This window comes from Podarcis muralis, chromosome 2 (assembly GCF_964188315.1).
Source record: "Podarcis muralis chromosome 2, rPodMur119.hap1.1, whole genome shotgun sequence".
In the NCBI taxonomy this organism is placed as follows: Eukaryota; Metazoa; Chordata; class Lepidosauria; order Squamata; family Lacertidae; genus Podarcis; species Podarcis muralis.
The window spans coordinates 116553083-116574857 of record NC_135656.1 but is presented as its reverse complement, the minus strand read 5'-3'; the positions used below and the strand labels follow the sequence as shown (position 1 = coordinate 116574857).

Here is a 21775-nt window from a genome sequence, read left to right as displayed (position 1 = left end):
GACCCAGGGCCTTGCAGAGCCAGGCAGAGGCCCAGGCCAGGTGGATAATGTGCCCCCCCCTTTTTTTAACCCTGGGGATAACTGAAGTCTTATAAATAAGTACAGTGGTACCTTGGGTTACATACACTTCAGGTTACATACGCTTCAAGTTACACACTCCGCTAACCCAGAAATAGTGCTTCAGGTTAAAAAATTTGCTTCAGGATAAGAACAGAAATTGGGTCCGGCGGCACGGCGGCAGCAGGAGGCCCCATTAGCTAAAGTGGTGCTTCAGGTTAAGAACAGTTTCAGGTTAAGAACGGACCTCCGGAACGAATTAAGTACTTAACCCGAGGTACCACTGTATATAAATAATTTTCACAAAAGCTATGCTGACAAATAATTTTATTTCAAGGCTAGAACCGTATCTGCATATAAAATGGAAAATATAGATATACAATAGTCCCCTGCGATTGTGAATATGCTGACGGAGGCCCCCTTTGGAATCGGAGGCCCAGGCCAAGTGGCCCATATGGCTCCCCCCCCCCCCCCCCGGTCTGGGCCTGCCAAGACCTGTGTGGTTCCCTTTCTTTCTCTGAGTCCTGAGTTCCCGTTGTTCAGGTGAGCCCTGATCCATTTTGGCAAAGCACAACAAGAGCCCAGGTGAGGCTTTAGGTTATCAGGACCCCAGGCAGCTGCTTACCAGATGCAAGGCAACCTCAAAAGCAGAGATATTTGAGTGTTGCTCCACCAACAGAGTCCACCACCTGCTGCAAACTTAAATAGGTGGCTGTCTCAAGCTCCACCTCCTCAGAGGAGAACTTAGGGTTAGGGTCGGGATTAGAGGTCAGACTGCCTTCTTCTTTACTTGCTTATATATTATATTTTATTGAGTTTTCCAATTTAATAATCCAATAAGAAACACATTATAACATTCCAAATTACAATACAATAAAAAAGCCGAATATATTGCCAAATTATATATCTCTGGGTGACTTCCCATGCTCTGAATTTTGCGGAGGGCTAATCATCTAATATCACATTGCACTTCTTAATTGGTCAATAAACGATTCCGATGTTAATCCTTCACTTAATTTCCATTTAGGTTTGCAACCACTGGTCTGTCCAAGCTTTCATCTTCATGGGGCATAGGTTGAGAGCTTGCCTGCTCAACTGGCAGGCTTTTCTAAATCCTTAACTGAAACTAACTTATTGAATTGGCTCAGAATACTTTGAGAAGGGTGGAAGGAGCGGCTGAAAGAAGATCTTCAGCCGACCGTTGATTTGTCATGACCGTAAAGAGCAGACTGGGCAGCCAGAAACCCAGGAAGAACCAGACAGGCCCTCAAGGCAAAAAACTCGTTTTCTGAGTGCAGTGAAGCTCTCCATCCATTGGTGACATTCTCCTCACGCGAGGAAGCTTGACCTTCTGGTGAGTAAAGGATGCGTGGCGGGTGCTGTGCAAAACTTCGTCTAGGAAATAAATACAGAGGGAGTCAACCACCCCTCCAATGATTCACGCCATTTGAAAATAATCCAGGAAAGCTGAAGCTGGAAATGCGATTTTTCTTTCTGCGTTTTCAAGATGTTCTGCAAAACCTAGGAAACTATTAGGAACATTTTTTTTTTAAGAATGGAAGATGCTTCACCCACAAACCCACCCACCTCGCAAGCCAGTGCCAGATTTGCTCAAGAGACAGGCTAAGGAGGGGCTGCTTCCGGCACCAGACAAGCAAACGCATAAAAAAATAAAATAAGAGGGAGATAAATTTCTGAAAGAATCTGATATTTCAAAAAAAGTATCAAAGCAGCCATCGTGGCAGGTGGGGGAATGAGAACTTTATTACCTTTTGTGCTAGCTTTCTACTTTGGGGGAGTCTTCTCAGAAAAAGCACTCGAAAACAGGGTGCACCAAACCCCTCACTTTGAAATGTCATCCTCCATAGTGCCAGTTCCAGATGCTACCGCCCACTTCCCATCTCGTCCTGCAGTACTGGTAGCCTGTGGCCTACGATCCTATCTATCTATCTATCTATCTATCTATCTATCTATCTATCTATCTGTCTGTTAAGTTGTGGGTGAACATATCAGATGACACAGCGATTCTTCAAACAGCTCTTGTTTATTCACAGGCCAGAATAGAACTGAACTGAACAGAACTGAATTGAAGGGTTCAGCCAGCCTGCTTATATAGAGCTCTACTAGAACGCAACAGTAACCATTTTCTGTAACTATCCAATCACTGAACGTCACTTTCAATCCCTTATTTGCATATGTGGACCTGAGGGAAAACTATCTGCAGTATCCCCCTGCTGGCCCAGTGTGAGAACTTCAGTACATAGCACTATCTATCTATCCAGCTATCTGGATATATATAGTTCCTACTCACCAGTCTCAGGAGCAGCCCCTGGTAAGCTTCCTGAACCATTCGATGTGGAGCTGGTGGTACAAGAGCTCTGCGACTTCAGAGAATGGGGTGACGTCCTCTGCGAGTGATGGTGATACCCCAGAGTTGCGGCAGAGCTGCTACAATCTGAAACAGCATAGGAGGGCAGGTTTTGGAGGGTATGAAAGCATAAACGGTCTCCTGCCCCCCTGAAATCCATTTTTTATTTGCTGCCATTTATGCCTAGAACTGCCTCCCAGAATGCCTCCGCACGACCTCTTCTCTAGTCTAGATTACTTTAGGTCTTTCTTCAAAACTCGGCTTTTCCCAGAAGCCTTTGGGGTCATCCCACTAGTTCCCCATGCCTTATTGTAAACTAAGCCAAAGAACGTGGAATCAAAGCCGTCAGATATTCTTTCCATAGCTTCCTTCACCTCCTTCTCAGCTGCCGCTGCCTCCTCTGTTGTTCAGCTGTGTCTGTATGAGAATGGAATCCCCCTGGGACAAGGACTGGTCATACTTGGAATTTATAAAGCCCTAAAAAAACAGAACCATCACACAGAGACACAGACCCTGTGCCTCCGCTTAACTGAAATAGATTTTTTTAAAGGCTTGCTGTTGCTTTGTTTTCCCTTTAACTGCTGTTTCACTCTATTTAAAGCCCTGTATATGAGGTTCTTGAGCTTTTTAAATAACTCATTTTAATTTTTGTTGCATTGTTTTAAATCATTTGGTATTTTGAGCCTTTGTTGTTGGCCACACTTAAATCTATTTTTTAAAAAAGATTTAAAAATGCGACGTTCATTTTAAAATATAATAAATAATAATCCTAACACATATCATAAGGGATGTGTGTGGCGCTGTGGTCTAAACCACTGAGCCTAGGGCTTGCCGATCAGAAGGTTGGCGGTTTGAATCCCCGCGATGATGGGGTGAGCTCCCGTTGCTCTGTCCCTGCTCCTGCCAACCTAGCAGTTTGAAAGCACGTCAAAGTGCAAGTAGATAAATAGGTACCGCTCCGGCGGGAAGGTAAACGGCGTTTCCGTGCGCTGCTCTGGTTCGCCAGAAGCGGCTTAGTCATGCTGGCCACATGACCTGCAAGCTGTCTGCGGACAAACACTGGCTTCCTCGGCCTATAGTGAGGTGAGCGCACAACCCCAGAGTTGACCACGACTGGACCTAACGGTCAGGGGTACCTTTACCGTTAACACATATCATAGCCTATGGGATTGGTGGATTGTATCTGAGGACTTTCGTAGGGGGTCCAGTTCCATCACTCCCTGTGCTATGATGGCCTCTTACTGGGCAAGGCAATGGCTGGGCTGCTCCATCACAGTCCCTCCAGCACAGGCAGGGGGCAGCTCAGATGACAACAAGTGCAAAAGCAGCCACAGAGAACAATGTCAGCCGTCATATAGAGGAGGGAGAAAGGTTGTTTTCTGCTGCTTCAGGGAAGCGGACACGGAGCAATGGATCCAAACTACAAGAAAGAAGATTCCACCTAAACATTAGGAAGAACTTCCTGACAGTAAGAGCTGTTCGACAGTGGAATTTGCTGCCAAGGAGTGTGGTGGAGTCTCCGTCCTTGGAGGTCTTTAAGCAGAGGCTTGACAACCATATGTCAGGAGTGCTCTGATGGTGTTTCCTGCTTGGCAGGGGGTTGGACTCGATGGCCCTTGTGGTCTATTCCAACTCTATGATTCTATGATTCCATACCCAAGGGTTGGTTTTATATATATGAGAATGTCATACCAGAACAGCTGAGCCGAAACTTTCCCAAGCAGAAATGCACTCGGCATTGTTTCCTCACGTTCTCCTTCATGAGACAGTGGAACACGAAAATGAAGAATCCTAGAGGAAGGAGTCAGGGGGCGGGGAGCAGGAAAAACATTCATTAGATTCTGCCCCCCTCCCCACTCCTCTGGCCACAATTTTGCCATCATCTCTTCAACTACAGAACGGGTCAGAGTCAGACCAAGAGATTTTGCTGCCAGCAGAGAGCAAGGTGGCCGTAATGCTTCTGAGTTTTAGTTGCTGAATTACTACTACTACTACTACTACTACTACTACTACTACTACTAATTTATTTATACTTCACCCATCTGGCTGGGTTTCCCCAGCCACTCTGGGAGGCTTCCAACGGAATATTAAAAACACAATACAGCATTAAACATTCAAAACTTCCCTAAACAGGGCTGCCTTCAGCTGTCTTTTAAAAGTAAGATAGTTGTTTATTTCTTTGACATGTGATGGGAGGGTGTTCCACAGGGCGGGTGCCACTACTGAGAAGGCCCTCTGCCTGGTTCCCTGTAACTTGACTTCTTGTAGGGAGGGAACTGCCAGAAGGCCTGAACAATGAGGGTGGAGATGCTCCTTCAGGTCTACTGGACAGAAGCCTTTTGGGGCTTTAAATGTCAGCACCAACATTTTGAATTGTGCTTGGAAACGTACTGGGAGCCAATGTAGGCCTTTTTCAGGACCAGTGTTATATGGTATCGGCGGCCGCTCCCAGTCACCAGTCTAGCTGCCGCATTCTGGATTAGTTGCAGTTAGGGTCTCAGCCTGCGTACCAGATGGACCTGGTAGACAGCTGCCCTGGACACAGAATTGACCTGCACCTCCATGGACAGCTGTGAGTCCAAAATGACTCCCAGGCTGCGCACCTGGTCCTTCAGGGACACAGTTACCCCATTCAGGACCAGGGAGTCCTCCACACCTGCCCGCCCCCTGTCCCCCAAAAACAGTACTTCTGTCTTGTCAGGATTCAACCTCAATCCGTTAGCCACCATCCATCCTCCAACTGCCTCCAGACACTCACACAGGACTTTCAGCACCTTCACTGGTTCTGATTTGAAAGAGAGGTAGAGCTGGGTATCATCCGCATACTGATGAACACCCAGCCCAAACCCCCTGATGATCTCTCCCAGCGGCTTCATGTAGATGCTAAAAAGCATGGGGGAGAGGATACTGCTTTTTATAGGGTTGCACAGAGGCCACTGGGATGAGTTTGTGGAACCAAGGGTCAGTGGCCCACAAAGGCTTGAGAACTGCTGGTGTGGACAGTGCTGCGCTAGCTGGACTGAGCAATGAGGTCCCAAGTGAGTTTTGCATCCTCCAGCCGCCTCCAGGCACTCACACAGGACCTTCACTGCCCTCACTGGTTCTGATTTAAAAGAGAGGTAGAGGTAGAACCGCAGGAGGGGAAATAGAGCTCCTCTTGGACTCATGTCTGGCTTGCAGGTTTCCCATAATGGACATCCCATAAACGGCCACTGTGAGAACAAGAGGATGGACTAGATGGGCCTCTTCTGAAGCCCACCCACCTGTGTGCAAACGCTTACCTTGGAAGGTGTTGCAAATGGCAAAGAGGTAGGAGAACAATGTCTGCATGGACCCCAGCGAGAAAAAGGCAAAACCCCACGTTAAGCTGAGCAGGACCATTAAGCTGGCCACCCGCTTCACGCTGTGGAGGAAGCTGTGGTTCCAGCTGCTGACTCGGCCAGGACTCTTCGTTTTCATGGTGTGAATCTGCAGAAGGACCGCGATGAACATGATGGTGTTCATCAGGAACACCAAGCAGAAATAGGCCAGCACAGAGATGTAAAACACAAGGTCATCGCGGATCCAGCAACTGTAGCAGACAAGGCGAGGAGGGAGAGAGACGCTGTTAAGGCTGCCGGCAGGGCCATTTCTTTCAGATGGGCTCATGATAGCTGGAAGTCTCTCTTGAGGCTTTTCAATGAGACACCCATCAGTGGTGGTTAGTTAAATTCATATCCTGTCCTTTCCCCCAAACAAATGATAAGACAATAAACACATCTTAAAACCAATCCCAGTGCAGAAGCGAAGACTCAACTTAAAAGCCTTGTTGAAAAGGAAGGCGCTTAAGACAACAAAAACTGACTAAGGCTGGATAATAATAATAATAATAATAATAATAATAATAATAATAATATAATATTATTTATACCCCGCCCATCTGGCTGGGCCTCCCCAGCCATTGAGGATACAATCCTCAATAAACAAACTTGAATTTTATGTTGGAAATTGCAGAATAAGTTCTAGAGTGGGTTATGCAGTAGGCCAGGCTTCCTGGTTACAAATCCTACATGATCTTAATATATATGATTTGCAAAGCACTAAAGGAATGTTTGGGCATTGTATGCACGCAGCTAAACAGACAGAGGAATCTCCTTGAGAAAGGCCAGGGCCATCAATTGACCCATCAGATGGAAGGGAGTGAACAGCTTGGTGTACCGAAAAGCAAGGAAGGTTGAATTCTCCTCCCCCCCAAAAAAAATCCAAAAAGGGGGGGAGGAAGGGGATATAGGTATGACCTCCTTCCTGCTGATCTGAGGAGAATCAAAGCATAGAGACTTACAAAGGTGTGACTGGACTGCTGCTTAGGGGGTCGCTTAAAACCCCATAGAAGTCTCTGCTTATAATGAGAACCGTGGAAACGACGACCGCAGGAATTCCTAATGGCAAAGGGGGAGAAAGAAGAATGGGTTAGCCGGAAAGGAAAAAGACCAGCATGGATGCAATTGTGACCCGTCTGAGGAAGACGAGAGTCCTCAGGAAGACCTGTATCTCCAGGGGAGTGCGGGGATGGGCGACAGCAAAGGCACATGGCAAGAATTTACCGTATTTTTTGCACCATAACACTCACTTTTTTCCTCCTAAAAAGTAAGGGGAAATGTCTGTGCGTGTTATGGAGGGAATGCCTATGGGTGGCATACCTACGGATTTTCCTCCCCTAAAAACTATGTGCGTGTTATGGTCGGGTGCGTGTTATAGAGTGAAAAATACGGTAATTCAGCTTATGACATTTCACTTGGGAGAGTCCACTGAAATAAACACAATGCTGTTGGCTCTGAGAATACGTTGAATAACAATAATAATTTATTATTTATACCCCGCCCATCTGGCTGGGCTTCCCCAGCCACTCTGGGCGGCTTCCAACAAAATATTAAAATACAGTAATGCATCAAACATTAAAAGCTTCCCTAAACAGGGCTGCCTTCAGACGTCTTCTAAAAGTCTGGTAGTTGTTGTTCTCTTTGACATCTGAAGGGAGGGTGTTCCACAGGGTGGGTGCCACTACCGAGAAGGCCCTCTGCCTGGTTCCCTGTAAACTCACTTCTCACAATGAGGGAACCGCCAGAAGGCCTTCAGAGCTGGACCTCAGTTTAGGCCGTGATTGAACATGCCTTGAAACAGAAGAGGCAATGAGGGATTTTGCTAGGGAGTGAGCTCCCTTTCCCTGTCCTTGCCATTTAGAGTCTCTGGATCAAGAGCTGTCTCCCCACCCCCAGGCCGGCTAAACGTCCCAATGGAAATCCCACCCCAAGCAGGACTTGCAGAAAGCAGCGGCCCCCGCCACAGCCACTCCCTAGGAACTAGTGTGCCATCGCGACCAAGAGACACGGACAGACATTTCTCCCACAAATATGCCCAGTCCCTTTTGGGAAGATCAGGAGGCAAGTGATTCAGCCGCGATTGCTGCACTGCAACTCTATGATTCTAACTGGCCTTTCAGAGATATTTATCTGCTGCTCCTGACTTTCAGTCACACTTCTTCTGAACCTCCGCTCTTTTTTGTTTTGTTTTTGTGACTGTGTGGAACCCAGTCCAGCTACTGATTGATTGATTGATTGATTGATTGATTGTGTGGTGGTAGTACATTGTTTATCGCTTTTATTTTATGGATCAATGGTCTCGTTAGATAGTAAAATTCATGTTCAATTGCTGTTTTAAAAAGGGGTTATTTTAAAAACGGATTAATCCATTTTGCAATACTTTCTATGGGAAAGCACGCCTTGGTTTCGGAACGCTTTGGTTTTGGAACGGACTTCCGGAACGGATTAAGTTTGATAACAAAGGTACCACTGTATTGATGGAGACAAAGAGAGACAAAACAGATAGAAGGACAGACAGAGAGACAGAGAGAGAAACACAGAGAGAGAGAGAAAGAGAGAGTGAAAATCGGGCAGAGAGGCGGAGAGACAGATGGGACGCCCCTCTGCCTTCTGCGGGGTCTTAATGCCATCTCCCGAACCAAGAGGGAAATCACATATCCCCCCTCCGCCCACTGCTGGTATATGGCCCCCAGAAGATTCCCTGTGAAGTAATATGGCCCTAAGATGGGAAGTGCCCCCCCTGCCCTGCACTTACCCCAGCCAGCCAGGGAAACCTTGAGCATGTAATGCGGGACGTAAGTGTTGAAGACCCTGACCAGCGCATAGTACATGTGGACGGCTTCCAAGCCCATCCAGGTGAAGGCAGCCAGCAGGAAGTAGTGGAGAGCCACGGACACGGCGATGCAGAGGCCGCGCACCTGGAAAGAGGCCAGCCAGGAGTCCAGCAGGAAGGTGAGGTTGAGCATCAGCAGCGCAGAGCAGAGGTGGACAAGGATTCTGGACGGGTCGTCCCCACGGAGCTTGCTGGAACGAAAGAGGTGAAGGGCTCGTTCGCCCCCTGTGCCCAAGACGCAGCCCCTTTAAGTCCCCCGTGTGAAGGGTCTAGAGCAGGATGCAGCCCCGGAGTTAGGGCATCGCAGGCACCAGGGGAGTGGAGCCAAACAACAACAACAGACCGATATTTATACCTGCTGAGAGAAGCTCCATAAAAAAGCAACGGTACCAAAATGAATGGACGTGGGTGGTGCTGTGGGTTAAACCACAGAGCCTAGGACTTGCCAATCAGAAGGTCGGCGGTTCGTCACCTTTGGTGGACGTGCCCAAGGATTAAGGCGTTCTGGGAAATGATCTATAATGAACTGAAAAAAGTATTTAAGTATACTTTTCTGAAGAAACCAGAGGCCTTTCTCCTGGGCATAGTCGGCCAATTGGTGTCAAAGAAGGACAGAACCTTTTTCATGTATGCTACAGCAGCAGCAAGAATACTTAATGCAAAGCATTGGAAGACGCAAGATCTACCCACCTTGGAAGAATGGCAGATGCAAGTAATAGACTATATGGAACTGGCAGAAATGACTGGCAGAATCCGAGATCAAGGAGAGGAGCAGGTGGAAGAGGACTGGAAGAAGTTTAAAGCCTATCTACAAAAATACTGCAAAATTTATGAATGCTGAGGGCTCTGAAAATGAAATGAAGGGGTTTCTAGCGATTAAGATAAATAGACTATAAAGGGAGGGATAAAGGTTTAAAATGAATAATCAATGATCTTGCTGAACTAATTTTTAAAATAGAATACAAGAAGGGAAGGCGGGTGGAAGTAAAGAGAATAAGGTTTTGAAAGTTATCAATATGAAAGAGTGTTCTTTTTATGTTAAATTTCTTCTTTTGTATTTTTCTGCTTTTTTGTTTGGATTTTCGATGTTTGTTGTCTGTTTTTGTGATTTTTGTTGATTTTTGTTGGTTGTTAACTTTTTGGAAAACCCTAATAAAATATTATCCTAAAAAACAACAACAGAAGGTCGGCGGTTCGAATCCCCACGATTCGAGCTCCCGTTGCTTGGTCCCTGCTCCTGCCCACCTAGCAGTTCGAAAGCACGTCTAAGTGCAAGTAGATAAATAGGTACCGCTCAGGCGGGAAGGTAAACGGCATTTCCGTGCGCTGCTCTGGTTCACCAGAAGTGGCTTAGTCATGCTGGCCACATGACCCGGAAGCTGTATGCCGGCTCCCTCGGCCAGTAAAGCGAGATGAGCGCCGTAACCCCAGAGTTGGCCATGACTGGACCTAATGGTCAGGGGTCCCTTTACCTTTACCAAAATGAATTATTGTGAAAATAAGAAATTTGGGGAGGGAGGTGGCAAATTTTGTCCTTGCTCAGGGCACCGTATTGCCCCTCCTGCGTGGCAAGAACCCCACGCCGCTTGCTGCAAGGATGGCGAACGACAAACCAGATTTGGCCCTCGAAACAGGCTTATGTAGCTGTATAAAATCTAAGTAAATAAACGTTGCTGTCGGATAGAAAATGGCAGATGGGTCCTACTTACTCGATGGAAAGGTACACCACTAGAGCCAAGCCGAGGAAGATGGAGGAAAAGCCACATCCCACGTGGGAGACCAATGTTAAAATCTTATCCTCACATCCCGTCCGGTATACGTCCTAGAAACCAGAGTGGAAGTCAATAGCCTCTCATTGGAAGAGTTGGTGAGGAAACAGACCCAAAATGATATCTGTTTGGGCATTGCTGACTGAGGTGTGAATTTTTTGGCTTCTTTAGATCATGATTCCCCTGCCCCCCCCAAAAAAAAGTATTCTGTGAAATTTGGAGTGAAAGGAAAGATTCACATGGGACCTTAAGGCTCAGGGTGAACCAATTCTTTCTTCAGCTCATCCTTGTTCCTGCATTCTGAAACCTCGCAACTCATGCTTCTTTACTGCAAATTTTGGAATGCCTGTAAGTGATAGATTGTATGTGTGCGAAAACAGTTTGCAAAACCCTCTGGAGCAAATTTTCCACGCAATTTTGCAAATTCCAGAAATGTAACCTCCAGAAGTAGCATCACAAGTTCTGGCATTTCACCAGTGTGTGTGTGTGTATGTGTGTGTGTGTGTGTGTACACAAGTGAGTGATTTGGATCAGGCCCAAGGCACTATGGGAGAAGGTTTAATCCTTTCGCCCTGTGCCATTTTCCTGGTTGAAATTGTTTCCCAAAATCTGCTGTTTGCACCAGCAGATACAGTGGTGCCCCGCAAGACGAATGCCTCGCAAGACGAAAAACCCGCTAGACGAAAGGGTTTTCCGTTTTTGAGTTGCTTTGCAAGACGATTTTCCCTATGGGCTTGCTTCGCAAGACGAAAACGTTTTGCGAGTCTTGCGATTTTTTTCGCTCCCCCCCTTTTTCTAAGCCGCTAAGCTGCTAATAGCCTTTTAGCCGCTAAGCCTTTAATAGCCGCTAAGCCGCTAATAGCGCTAAGCCGCTAAGCCACTAATAGGGTTGCTTCGCAAGACGAAAAAACCGCTAGACGAAGAGACTCGCGGAACGGATTATTTTCGTCTTGCGAGGCACCACTGTATAAACATAAAGATCTCAAACTATTACACTAATACTAGTTTGTTGCTTCAAAATGATACAATGACATCATGGCTGTGGGATGGGATTTCACTTGAGGGGCGTGGGCAGGGGGGCACATTTTTTAGCCACTATACCAACTCTACCAGGCCAAAGGTATTGAATCCGCAACTGAACCCCAGCCTTCTTTTCTGATGTTGAAGATAGGATTTTAAAATAAATACAACCGGTGCTTTTTTCTGGGGGGACGCAGGGGTACACATGCCCCTAAACATTTGGCGAATCTTTGTACTTTTGTCCATTTGCTGTATTTATTTTCCCTGATTGGAACTATAAAATGGTGATTTTCTTGAGTCAAAATGAGAGTACCCCTAAACATTTCTTTAGGGGGGGGAAAGCACTGAATAACAACTATAGAACTGAACGAAAAGAGACATTCCGCCGTGTCCTTTGCAGGAACCACATGGAGCAATTGGTTCTGACAAAACAGTGACAAAAGCTTACCAGCAAAACTCCAAAATGGGTCAGGTGGCTGCAGTTGCAGATTGTGTAATTTGCGTTTGTGCGCTGCACCTCACACCCTGATGTATCCCAGCCTCCTTGGTTATCTGCGCAGCAGGGAAGAGAAGAGATTTCATCCGCAGTTACTCGTCCCTCACCATTTATAGATCTTCTCCCAACAGAACACGGGGGATGTGTGACTTTCTGCAGAGGCTCCTGCTGACTTTGGGCTTAGCTGCAACCATCACAGGGAGGGGCGGAGAGGCGCTAAGCTTCTCATGCTCCCACCATGCACTTCTCAGATCGCCCACTTAAGATTGCTGTTGGTAAACTCGTGGGAGAAAGAAACCTTGAACGTTGTGCTTTACTTGGCTGCATCCCATTTAAAAAGAGGCATAATTCTCCCTAGAGCTGTTGCACTGGAACTTTGACACACATTTGAATGCATCAAAATATTATTTCAGTTACAGCTCCCCTCAAGCTACTCCTTCAAATCATTCAATTCTCAACTAACTTTGAATTTGCTGCATTTTTGCCTAGAAGTCTTGACCTAAATACTACATTTGTTCTGGGTCATACTGAAGTGACTCGCTTTGGAGCAAACCTAACATTTCGCCCTCCATCCCGGTTTTAAATAAGTGATGATTTGCTGTCTGTGTCCAGCTGGTGAAGTGTTAAATGCTCTCATGGGCAACAGCTAAAACCATAAATCAGAACTTAACCGCTTATTATTACAGTGGTACCTTGGTTCTCAAACGCCTTGGTTCTCAAACAACTTGGAACCCAAACACTGCAAACCCAGAAGTAAGTGCTCCGGTTTGCAAACTTTTTTTCTGAAGCTGAATGTGCTTCCATTTTGAGTGTTATGCTTCCAATTTGAGTGCCACACTTCCATTTTGAGTGTTACGCTGAGGTGTGTCTGTTTTTGCTATTTATTTTGCATTTTTGTTTTTGTGGTTTTTTTGTTTCGTTTCTGTGACTGTGTGCAACCCAGTTCAGCTACTGATTAATTGATTGTGTGACTGTAGTACATTGTTTATTGCTTTCATTTTATGGATCAATGGTCTCGTTAGATAGTAAAATTTATGTTATATTGCTGTTTTTAAAAGGGGTTGTTTTTAAAAGTCTGGATCGGATTAATCCATTTTGCATTACTTTCTATGGGAAAGCACGCCTTAGTTTTGGAATGCTTTGATTTTGGAATGGACTTCCGGAACGGATTAAGTCTGAGAACCAAGGTACTACTGTACTATTTTCATGGCCTGCTTTGCTATGGCCTAATCTGGGTCTGGCCCTGCCACATGGCTTGGTAAAGTGACTTGCTTCAGGCATGATTTGGCATCTGAGTGGAGCAGCAAGACTTGTCAACGCAGGAAAGGGGAGGCTGTGGCCTTCCAGCAGGGCGACAGCTCCCATCCTCCCTGACCAGTGGTCATGCTGGCCGCTTGGCCTGAAGGGGGTTGGGGTTCAACCACATCTGGAGGGTCACAGGCCACCCATCCCTGCACTGAAGAATTCCCCTTAGTAGAATTGTGGTGGGGATCCATTTTGGCTCATGTTCTTCTTGAGAACATAAGAGCAGCCCTGCTGGATCAGGCCAGTGTCCCATCTCATCCAGCCTCCTCTTCTCCCAGATCTGATGGCAGATTTGAACATGAGAGCACTCTCCCCTCCAGTTGCTGGTATTCAGAACCACTGCTGCCTCTGAGGCAGAGTACAGTCCTTGTGGGCAACAGACATGGAGAGCATTGTGCTCCTCCATGAATTTGACCCATCCTTTTTTAAAGCCGTTCAAGTCTTGGGTCAAATCACCAAATTCTCTCTGGGAGCAGAAGCAAGTTACCATGGAGGAGTTTTGAATCGAAGCTGAACAAGATGGAGAGATGGTCCAGTTCAAATAATAATAATAATAATAATAATAATAATAATAATAATAATAATAATAATTTATTTCTACCCCGCCCATCTGGATGGGTCTCCCCAGTCACTCTGGGCGGCTTCCAACAAAGATTAAAAATACATTAAAATGTCACACATTAAAAACTTTCCTGAACAGACATCCCTTCAGATGTCTTCTAAATGTCAGGTAGTTGTTTATCTCTTTGACATCTGATGGGAGGGCGTTCCACAGGGCGGGCGCTACTACCGAGAAGGCCCTCTGCCTGGTTCCCTGTAACTTGGCTTCTCGCAGTGAGGGAACTGCCAGAAGGCCCTCGGCGCTGGACCTCAGTGTCCAGGCTGAACGATGGGGGTGGAGACGCTCCTTCAGGTATACCCGGGCCGAGGCCGTTTAGGGCTTTAAAGGTCAGCACCAACACTTTGAATTGTGCTTGGAAACATACTGGGAGCCAATGTAGGTCTTTCAAGACCGGTGTTATATGGTCTTGGCGGCTGCTCCCAGTCACCAGTCTAGCTGCCACATTCTGGATTAGTTGCAGTTTCCGGGTCACCTTCAAAGGTAGCCCCACGTAGAGTGCATTGCAGTAGCAGATAAAGTTAAGGCAGCTGCATTTGACACAGCTGACTTCTGCTGGAGAGGACAAGACGGGCAGACTCTGGATTAAAATGAGACCCTCTGGAGGAGAAGATACCAAGGCAATGATGCCCTGTTTGCATAGTACTGGGAAGCAACAGAAGGGAAGGCCTGTTTGCCCTCAAGCGCTCTCTGTGGGCTTCCCAGGGACGCCACGGAAATCAGTACACCAGACTAGATGGACCTTTGTTCTGGCCCAGAGCAGAGCTAGTTATATCCTTCATACTCACTGTTCTTCTTAAAGTTCCAAAATACACAGTGCACAGACTCATTGCCCTGAAAAGCAAAAGAAATGGCTTAGGACAGTGGTGGCGAACTTATGGCACATGTGGCAGAGTGGGCATTCTGAGACCTCTCTGTGGGCACACGCACCATCGCCCCAGCAGGGCTGTTGCTGGGGGTTGGCAAAATGGGCAGCCACTCCCCCCCCACTGCAATTGAAAACAGACAGACCAATCGGTTAAGAGGCAGATAGCTATTTATGTTGTTAGCTGTTATGAAGACAATAAGCCGAAGGTGGACGGCACACACGAAATAAAGCCAGCCAGGTACTACCAGTCCCCAAGCAAGTTCAGCCTCCAAAATCAGTATCGGTACCTCTAGCCAACCAGCTCCAAAAAATTTAGAATGATAGCATTCTCTTGCAGGACAAATTATTCAGATTTTATCTTGGTTGTGGTCAGTGCTTCTCTGCAAGAAGGACATTGCAAGAAATCTGTTCTGAGAGGGGCAGCAGTTACACCTTTACTGAAGAAGCTTCCTCTCAGCTTGGTGATTTTGGAAATTTCAGACCAGCTTGAAATCCAACAGTTTTGGCTAAAATGGTTGAGCGAGCAATGATTCCATCTCTTTATGACTTAGGGTTGACTTAGGGCTCATCCGCTTGACCCATCACTTTCCCCAGGGGGTAACCTACTGTTTCCCTCTGGATCAGAGTAAAGTCAAGTGGGTTTTCTGTGATGTTTATCCTGATTTAGATCAGAAGGTTGGAGGTTCGAATCCCCGCGATGGGTGAGCTCCCGTTGCTCGGTCCCTGCTCCTGCCAACCTAGCAGTTCGAAAGCATGTCAAAGTGCAAGTAGATAAATAGGTACTGCTCCGGCAGGGAAGGTAAACGGCATTTCCGTGCGCTGCTCTGGTTTGCCAGAAGTGGCTTAGTCATGCTGGCCACATGACCTGGAAGCTGTACACCGGCTCCATCGGCCAGTAAAGTGATATGTGCGCCGCAACCCCAGAGTCAGCCACGACTGGATCTAATGGTCAGGTCCAGTCGTGGCTGACTCCCTTTACCTTTAACAGGTTCGAAAGGCAAAACCACCTGGACCTGTGGTAGCTGACCTGTGTGGTCTGACATGTACCTTCTTTCAGCTGATATTATTCTTGCATATAGGGGTAGCCAACATCGTACTCTGCAGATGCTACTGAATTATACTTCTAATCTCTGCCTATTGGCCATGCTGGTGGGGTTGGGAGTCCAGCAACATCTGAAGGGCACCATAATGGCTGCCCCTGCGTACACCAATAGCCTGCCTTCCCTTCATCATGGAACTGGAGGTTAGCATTCATGGGGTTCTTAGGCAAACTCTCATCAAACAGCAAAACATAATAGAAGAAGAAGAAGAAGAGTTTGGATTTGATATCCTGCTTTATCACTACCCTAAGGAGTCTCAAAAAAGGGATGCGGGTGGCGCTGTGGGTAAAAGCCTCAGCGCCTAGGGCTTGCTGAGGTTGGCGGTTCGAATCCCCGCGGCGGGGTGCGCTCCCGTTGCTCGGTCCCAGCGCCTGCCAACCTAGCAGTTCGAAAGCACCCCTGGGTGCAAGTAGATAAATAGGGACCGCTTACTGGCGGGAAGGTAAACGGCGTTTCCGTGTGCTGCGCTGGCTCGCCAGATGCAGCTTTGTCACGCTGGCCACGTGACCCGGAAGTGTCTCCGGACAGCGCTGGCCCCTGGCCTATAGAGTGAGATGGGCGCACAACCCCAGAGTCTGTCAAGACTGGCCCGTACGGGCAGGGGTACCTTTACCTTTTTAAGGAGTCTCAAAGCGGCTCACACTCTCCTTTCCCTTCCTCCCCCACAACAAACACTCTGTGAGGTGAGTGGGGCTGAGAGACTTCAGAGAAGTGTGACTAGCCCAAGGTCACCCAGCAGCTGCATGTGGAGGAGCGGGGAAGCGAACCTGGTTCACCAGATTACGAGTCCACTGCTCTTAACCACTGCACCACACTGGCTCTCACACTCTCTCTCTAATAATAGATTTATACCCCGCCTATCTGGCTGGGTTTATTTATTTGTTTGTATGTGCGAATGCAGACAATCGTTATTATCCCATATTAAATGGCCGCGTTGGCACTTTGCGACAAAAGGGCAAGGGTCCCAGGGGGAGGGGGCAGCTGTGATGTCACCCGCCCAGATGGCACCCGTGGCAGACCGCTCCCCTGCCCCCACCTTCGTCTGCCAGTGGCAGAGCGTCTGCTTCGCATGCAGAAGTTCCCAAGTTCAATTCCTGATGGCATCTCCAAGTAGGCCGGGGAATTTCCCCTGCTTGAAACCCTGGAGAGCTGCTGCTGCCAGTCAGTGTAAACAAGATGGAATTAGATGCACCACTGGTCTGGCTCCGTGTTCAGGCAGCTTCCTGCGTTCTTGAATTCCAACAGCTGCCCTTTAGCATCATCCCCAAGTCAAAGCAAAAGCATCTCTATCTGCCAGCAATCAATGCGCTCTAATGCTGCAGAACCAACACTTATGCAACTGGAGACAACAGAATACCATACCGTTGTTGAGTTTATATGTTGCAGAATTATATTCACCGGCTCCGAGAGGTTCTGAACAACCACATTTTCAACACTGGCGCCCACAACATAGGTGATCAGTTTTTTATTCTTTTCCTGTAACAGACAAAGTTTCATAGCTTGGGAGCCAACCATTGGTAAACACAACACAACTTAACTCAACACAATACAACACAACACAACAACACAACACAACACAACACAACACCACAACAACCCTCTTTTTCTCTTATACATTTTCGGTTGAATGAGCGATTTGCAAGATCTGAATTAACTGTCAACCCTACCAGCTCTTCCTCTCCCACCCACCTCCTCTTTTTCTTTTAAATTGTTTATTAAATTGTTTTGGGAATGAAAAACAAGAAACAGTACCCACCAAATTTCTAATAAGTCCACATCCAAACATCTTCCAATATTTGGCTATACAGTGGTGCCTCGCAAGACGAAATTAATTCGTTCCGCAAGTTTTTTCTTCTTGCGAGTTTTCCGTCTTGCGAAGCACGGTTTCCCATAGGAATGCATTGAAAATCAATCAATGCGTTCCTATGGAGACCGCTTGCCAGGCTGGCGGTGCGGAGAAGGGCTTTTCTCCCCACCGCAAGCCTTCAGGACAGGTACGGGAACAGAGGGGAAGGCGTGCAGCGCTTGTCCTCTGTTCCCAGGGCTTGCGGTGGGAGGAGGGTTTTTCCTCCCCACCGCCAACGTTCAGAACAGCGAGAGAAGGATGCACTCTCGGAGACGAGCGGGCGCCGGGAGGACACGGACGCTGAGGGGACAGCGGGCGCACGGCAGCCGCGCCATCGTCTCCGGCTCGGAGGGCCCCTGGACCCCACCCCGACGCCGGGCGGCGGGGGGCGAGGGGAAGCTGTCGGCGCGGCAGGGCCGCGGATAGACGGGGGAGGGAGGCGCCGGAGGTGGCGCCGCCTGGGAGCGGGCACCACGAACGGATCGGGTCGCTAAGCGAGGGCGACGCAACGCCGGACGGACGCGGGGAAGGGGAGGCTGCCGCTCCGCCTGAACGCCAGTCTCCGGCCGGCCCGCGGAGGGCCCTCCCCGACGCGACCGTCGCTGCCCGGGAGGCTCTCCGCCCCGCCGCCAGCCTTTGGAGCAGCCTTCCGAAGGCTTGCGGCGGGAGGAGGTCTCTCCGCCCCACCACCAGCCTTCGGAGGAGGTCCGAGGACAGTGGGGAAGACGCGCTGCGCTTCCCCGCTGTCCCGGAGATTTCCTTCCTTATGGGCTTTCGTCTTGCGAAGGAAGCCCATAGGGAAATTCGTTTTGCGAAGCGCCTCCAAAACAGAAAACCCTTTCGTCTAGCGGGTTTTCCGTCTTGCGAGGCGTTCGTCTTGCGGGGCACCACTGTAATTAAACAACCACTGCCATTTAAAAAAAGGTGATCAATTCTTTCTTAAACTCTTATTATTTTTAAATATAGAAAGCAAAGTTTTTTGTCTGCCCCTCCCCCCAACTATCACTCTACATTCTGCAGTTACTGAGCATGCTTACTCTTTGCTGGACTGATTTGGAAGAATTTTTCACCCCCTTTTAAGATTTTTGGTGCTACTTGCTTCTCGTTCTCACTTGGGCTACAATTCTGGTGGGCCTCGCCACCCAAATTAGCCATTATAAGGAGTGCTGTTAAAGTGCAACTGTTAGCAGATGGTCCCTCGGCCCAATTCAAGCTGTCTTCAAGGATGTTCATGGTCTGGACTCCCAAATATCTTCTGCATGTACCCCAGCAGCACCTGCTGTTAAAATCTGCTAGCAAAGCCTTTTTCCAGGCACCTTCCTCTCATGAAGTGAGAAAGCTACCTGTCAGGAGCAGAGCCTTCTCTGTGGTGGTCTCTGGGGCAACCTTGAGAGACGTGCTCTGTCTTCCTCCCCAGCCTCTTTGACAGAAATAAGGCATGTGGAAACTGACATTGTCTGGTTGTTGGTATGCCTGATTTGGATCTGTTTAGAAATTTAAAAAACTGTGTATACCGCCTTGTGAACCTATGTGGAAAATCAGAAGGAAGGAAGGAAGGAAGGAAGGAAGGAAGGAAGGAAGGAAGGAAAAAAGAAAGAAAGAAAGAAAGAAAGAAAGAAAGAAAGAAAGAAAGAAAGAAAGAAAGAGCAGGCAGTCAAAGGACTATGCTGAAGGCCAATTGAAATGTGTGAGAATATTTAGAATTAGCCAAATTGACAGATATAATAAGACAAAAACCAAAAAGTGAAGTGAAAAAGGAATGGGAGTGCCTAAATGAATACCTTAAAAACCAAGATTCGAGGACAGAAATCTGGCTGGGTCTGGAATAACCTTGTGAAGTGAAAGGATAAGAAAGAGGGATTTATATCTAGATGTTAAGATCAGCGGCGTAGCGTGGGTTGTCAGCACCCGGGGCAAGGCAAGTAATTTGCGCCCCCTAACCCGTGGATTTGCGCCCCCTAACCTGTGGATTTGCGCCCCCTAACCCGTGGATTTGCCCTAACCCCAGATGTTGCGCCCGGTGCGGCCGGCCCCCCCTGCACCCCACACGCTACGCCACTGGTTAAGATAGAGATGATAAGGAAAACAAGACAACAGGAAGATACAATGAGAGGTGAAGGAGGTGCTGTGGGATTGGTAGAAGTCAATGTTTGTTTTTCTTTTTAGTGTTTATATTATTAACTTGTAAGATATGGATTTGGGTTTTTTTGTATGCTGGTTTTTGTGTTTTGTATATTGTTATTTTCTGATATTTTTCGTGTTGTTGTTGTTGTGTGGAAAATACTAATAAAATTTACTTTAAAAAAAGAAAGAAAGAAAGAAATGTGTGTGAGAGAGATTCTGGAGCTTCCTCTTGCCATTTGCTTCCTGATCTGCCTGTGCCATTCGGCGGTGGCCATTTTTACCTGAAACGGCGAAGTTGTTCCGAAGAAAGAAAACTGGATCTTTGTGTGGTCTTCTGGCTCAAAGGACTGGGCCTCCAAGTAACCCTTCAGCAGTTCTGGCAAAAATATGGATGCCAGGGCCGTTTCAAAGGGTGCCTGGCGGATATCAATCTGCGTGGAAGAGAAAATGTTTGGGGGGCTAGAGTCACCTCCAGATAAAACTACAGATGGTCACATATTGTCACCCTCCTTTCCAAGTTCCCTATGTACATCTAAGCCACAGTCCAGAGAGCAAAGCCCATTTTCACCCCATTTTTCACTGGAAGAGTGGGAGACTTTGACTTAGCAGCTCTCTGGATCTGGCAGGAACTGGTCGTGGGGCAGAAGGACAGAGTCAAAAGAAGGGCCTCTTACCTGTGGATCCATTGCAGAGTCATAGGATATGACCCCAAAAGCAACTCCCTTGAAATTCACGGGATCTGGGCGCATGAGAGCCAAAGCCAGCCTTGGGAGAACGATGGACTCACTTTTCCCACTGAAGTTCAGCTTGAAACCTATTTGTTCCAGTACCTTTAAAATGCTAAACAACAAAAGGAACAAAACAAGTGAGCTCTCACAACTAGACCGTGGGATCCCCTTCTCTCTCATTATCGACCCATGTATTATTCTATTTGGTCCTTACTACACCAACATACGTGGGACGCGGGTGGCGCTGTGGGTTAAACCACAGAGCCTAGGACTTGCCGATCAGAAGGTCAGCGGTTTGAATCCCCGCGACTGGGTGAGCTCCCGTTGCTCGGTCCCTGCTCCTGCCAACCTAGCAGTTCGAAAGCATGTCAAAGTGCAAGTAGATAAATAGGTACCACTCTGGAGGGAAGGTAAACGGCGTTTCCGTGAGCTGCTCTGGTTTGCCAGAAGCGAGTCATGCTGGCCACATGACCCGGAAGCTGTACGCGGCTCCCTTGGCCAATAAAGCGAGATGAGCACCGCTACCCCAGAGTTGGCCATGACTGGACCTAATGGTCAGGGGTCCCTTCACCATTTACCTGTATGTATGTATGTATGTATGTATGTATGTATGTATAAATTTATTATTTATTATTATTACTACTACCACTGTGAGAATAGGCTGCTGGACTCGATGGGCCATTGCCTGTTCCAGCAGCCAGTCTCTTCTGATACTCTCACTGAATTAAGTGGGCAAATGGAGGACAGAAGCAAATCATGTCTCCACATAGCATTAGGAAGCCTGCCTCCAGTTTCACAGTTTTTCACACCATCTGCTACCCAAAAAGGTGCTGAAGTGAGAAACAAAAACAAACAAAAAAAAGACACTTGTTTGGTCCAGGTTTGGAAGCAGCCTTCAGATTTTTCAGTTCGGCTTGTAGCAATTGCAAACTACTTTTCCTAATAAGCGCTTGCATGCTCTTGCATGCATCTTGGATCTAGTTGTCCTAAGGGTGAAGGGGAGGGGATAGAGCAGCCCACACACCCCTTGTCTGGATTCCGCTGCCCTAGGAATCTGCCTGTCCTGCCTATGACCCTTATGTGAAAAAACAGCCTAATTTAACTGGAGAAAAGGTGCTGTGTGAAAGCTGCTACTCAGATCACTACAGCTTGGGAGGCTACAGTAGGAGGGGGAACACTGTGGGGAGAATCACGACACAACCCAGCGCTTTTTATTCGGCAAGTCTATAGTCTATTTTCAGCCCCCCAACATAACGTTTGATTCCCACGTGTTAAAAAATGAG

The 21775-nt window shown here is 47.6% G+C and overlaps 1 protein-coding gene across 3 annotated transcripts in view; it reads right to left on the bottom strand.

Annotated features, from left to right (window-relative positions):
* Positions 1-367: 367 nt before the first annotated feature.
* LOC114592225 (adhesion G-protein coupled receptor G4-like) overlaps positions 368-21775 on the bottom strand; it is a 53242-nt gene continuing 31834 nt past the window's right edge. The window contains exons 14-25 of one of the 3 annotated variants that reach the window (XM_077920961.1): positions 20439-20604; positions 20046-20195; positions 17157-17270; positions 14615-14660; positions 11855-11958; positions 10327-10439; positions 8540-8808; positions 6747-6843; positions 5707-5996; positions 4118-4216; positions 2369-2512; positions 368-1452 (exon numbers count right to left, since the gene is read on the bottom strand). In XM_077920961.1, coding sequence (XP_077777087.1) covers positions 1325-1452; positions 2369-2512; positions 4118-4216; positions 5707-5996; positions 6747-6843; positions 8540-8808; positions 10327-10439; positions 11855-11958; positions 14615-14660; positions 17157-17270; positions 20046-20195; positions 20439-20604 — 1720 coding nt within the window. In that variant the 3' untranslated portion in view covers positions 368-1324. The remainder of the gene's footprint in view (positions 1453-2368; positions 2513-4117; positions 4217-5706; positions 5997-6746; positions 6844-8539; positions 8809-10326; positions 10440-11854; positions 11959-14614; positions 14661-17156; positions 17271-20045; positions 20196-20438; positions 20605-21775) is intronic. The other 2 variants (XM_077920966.1, XM_077920974.1) reach the window with 2 other exon arrangements.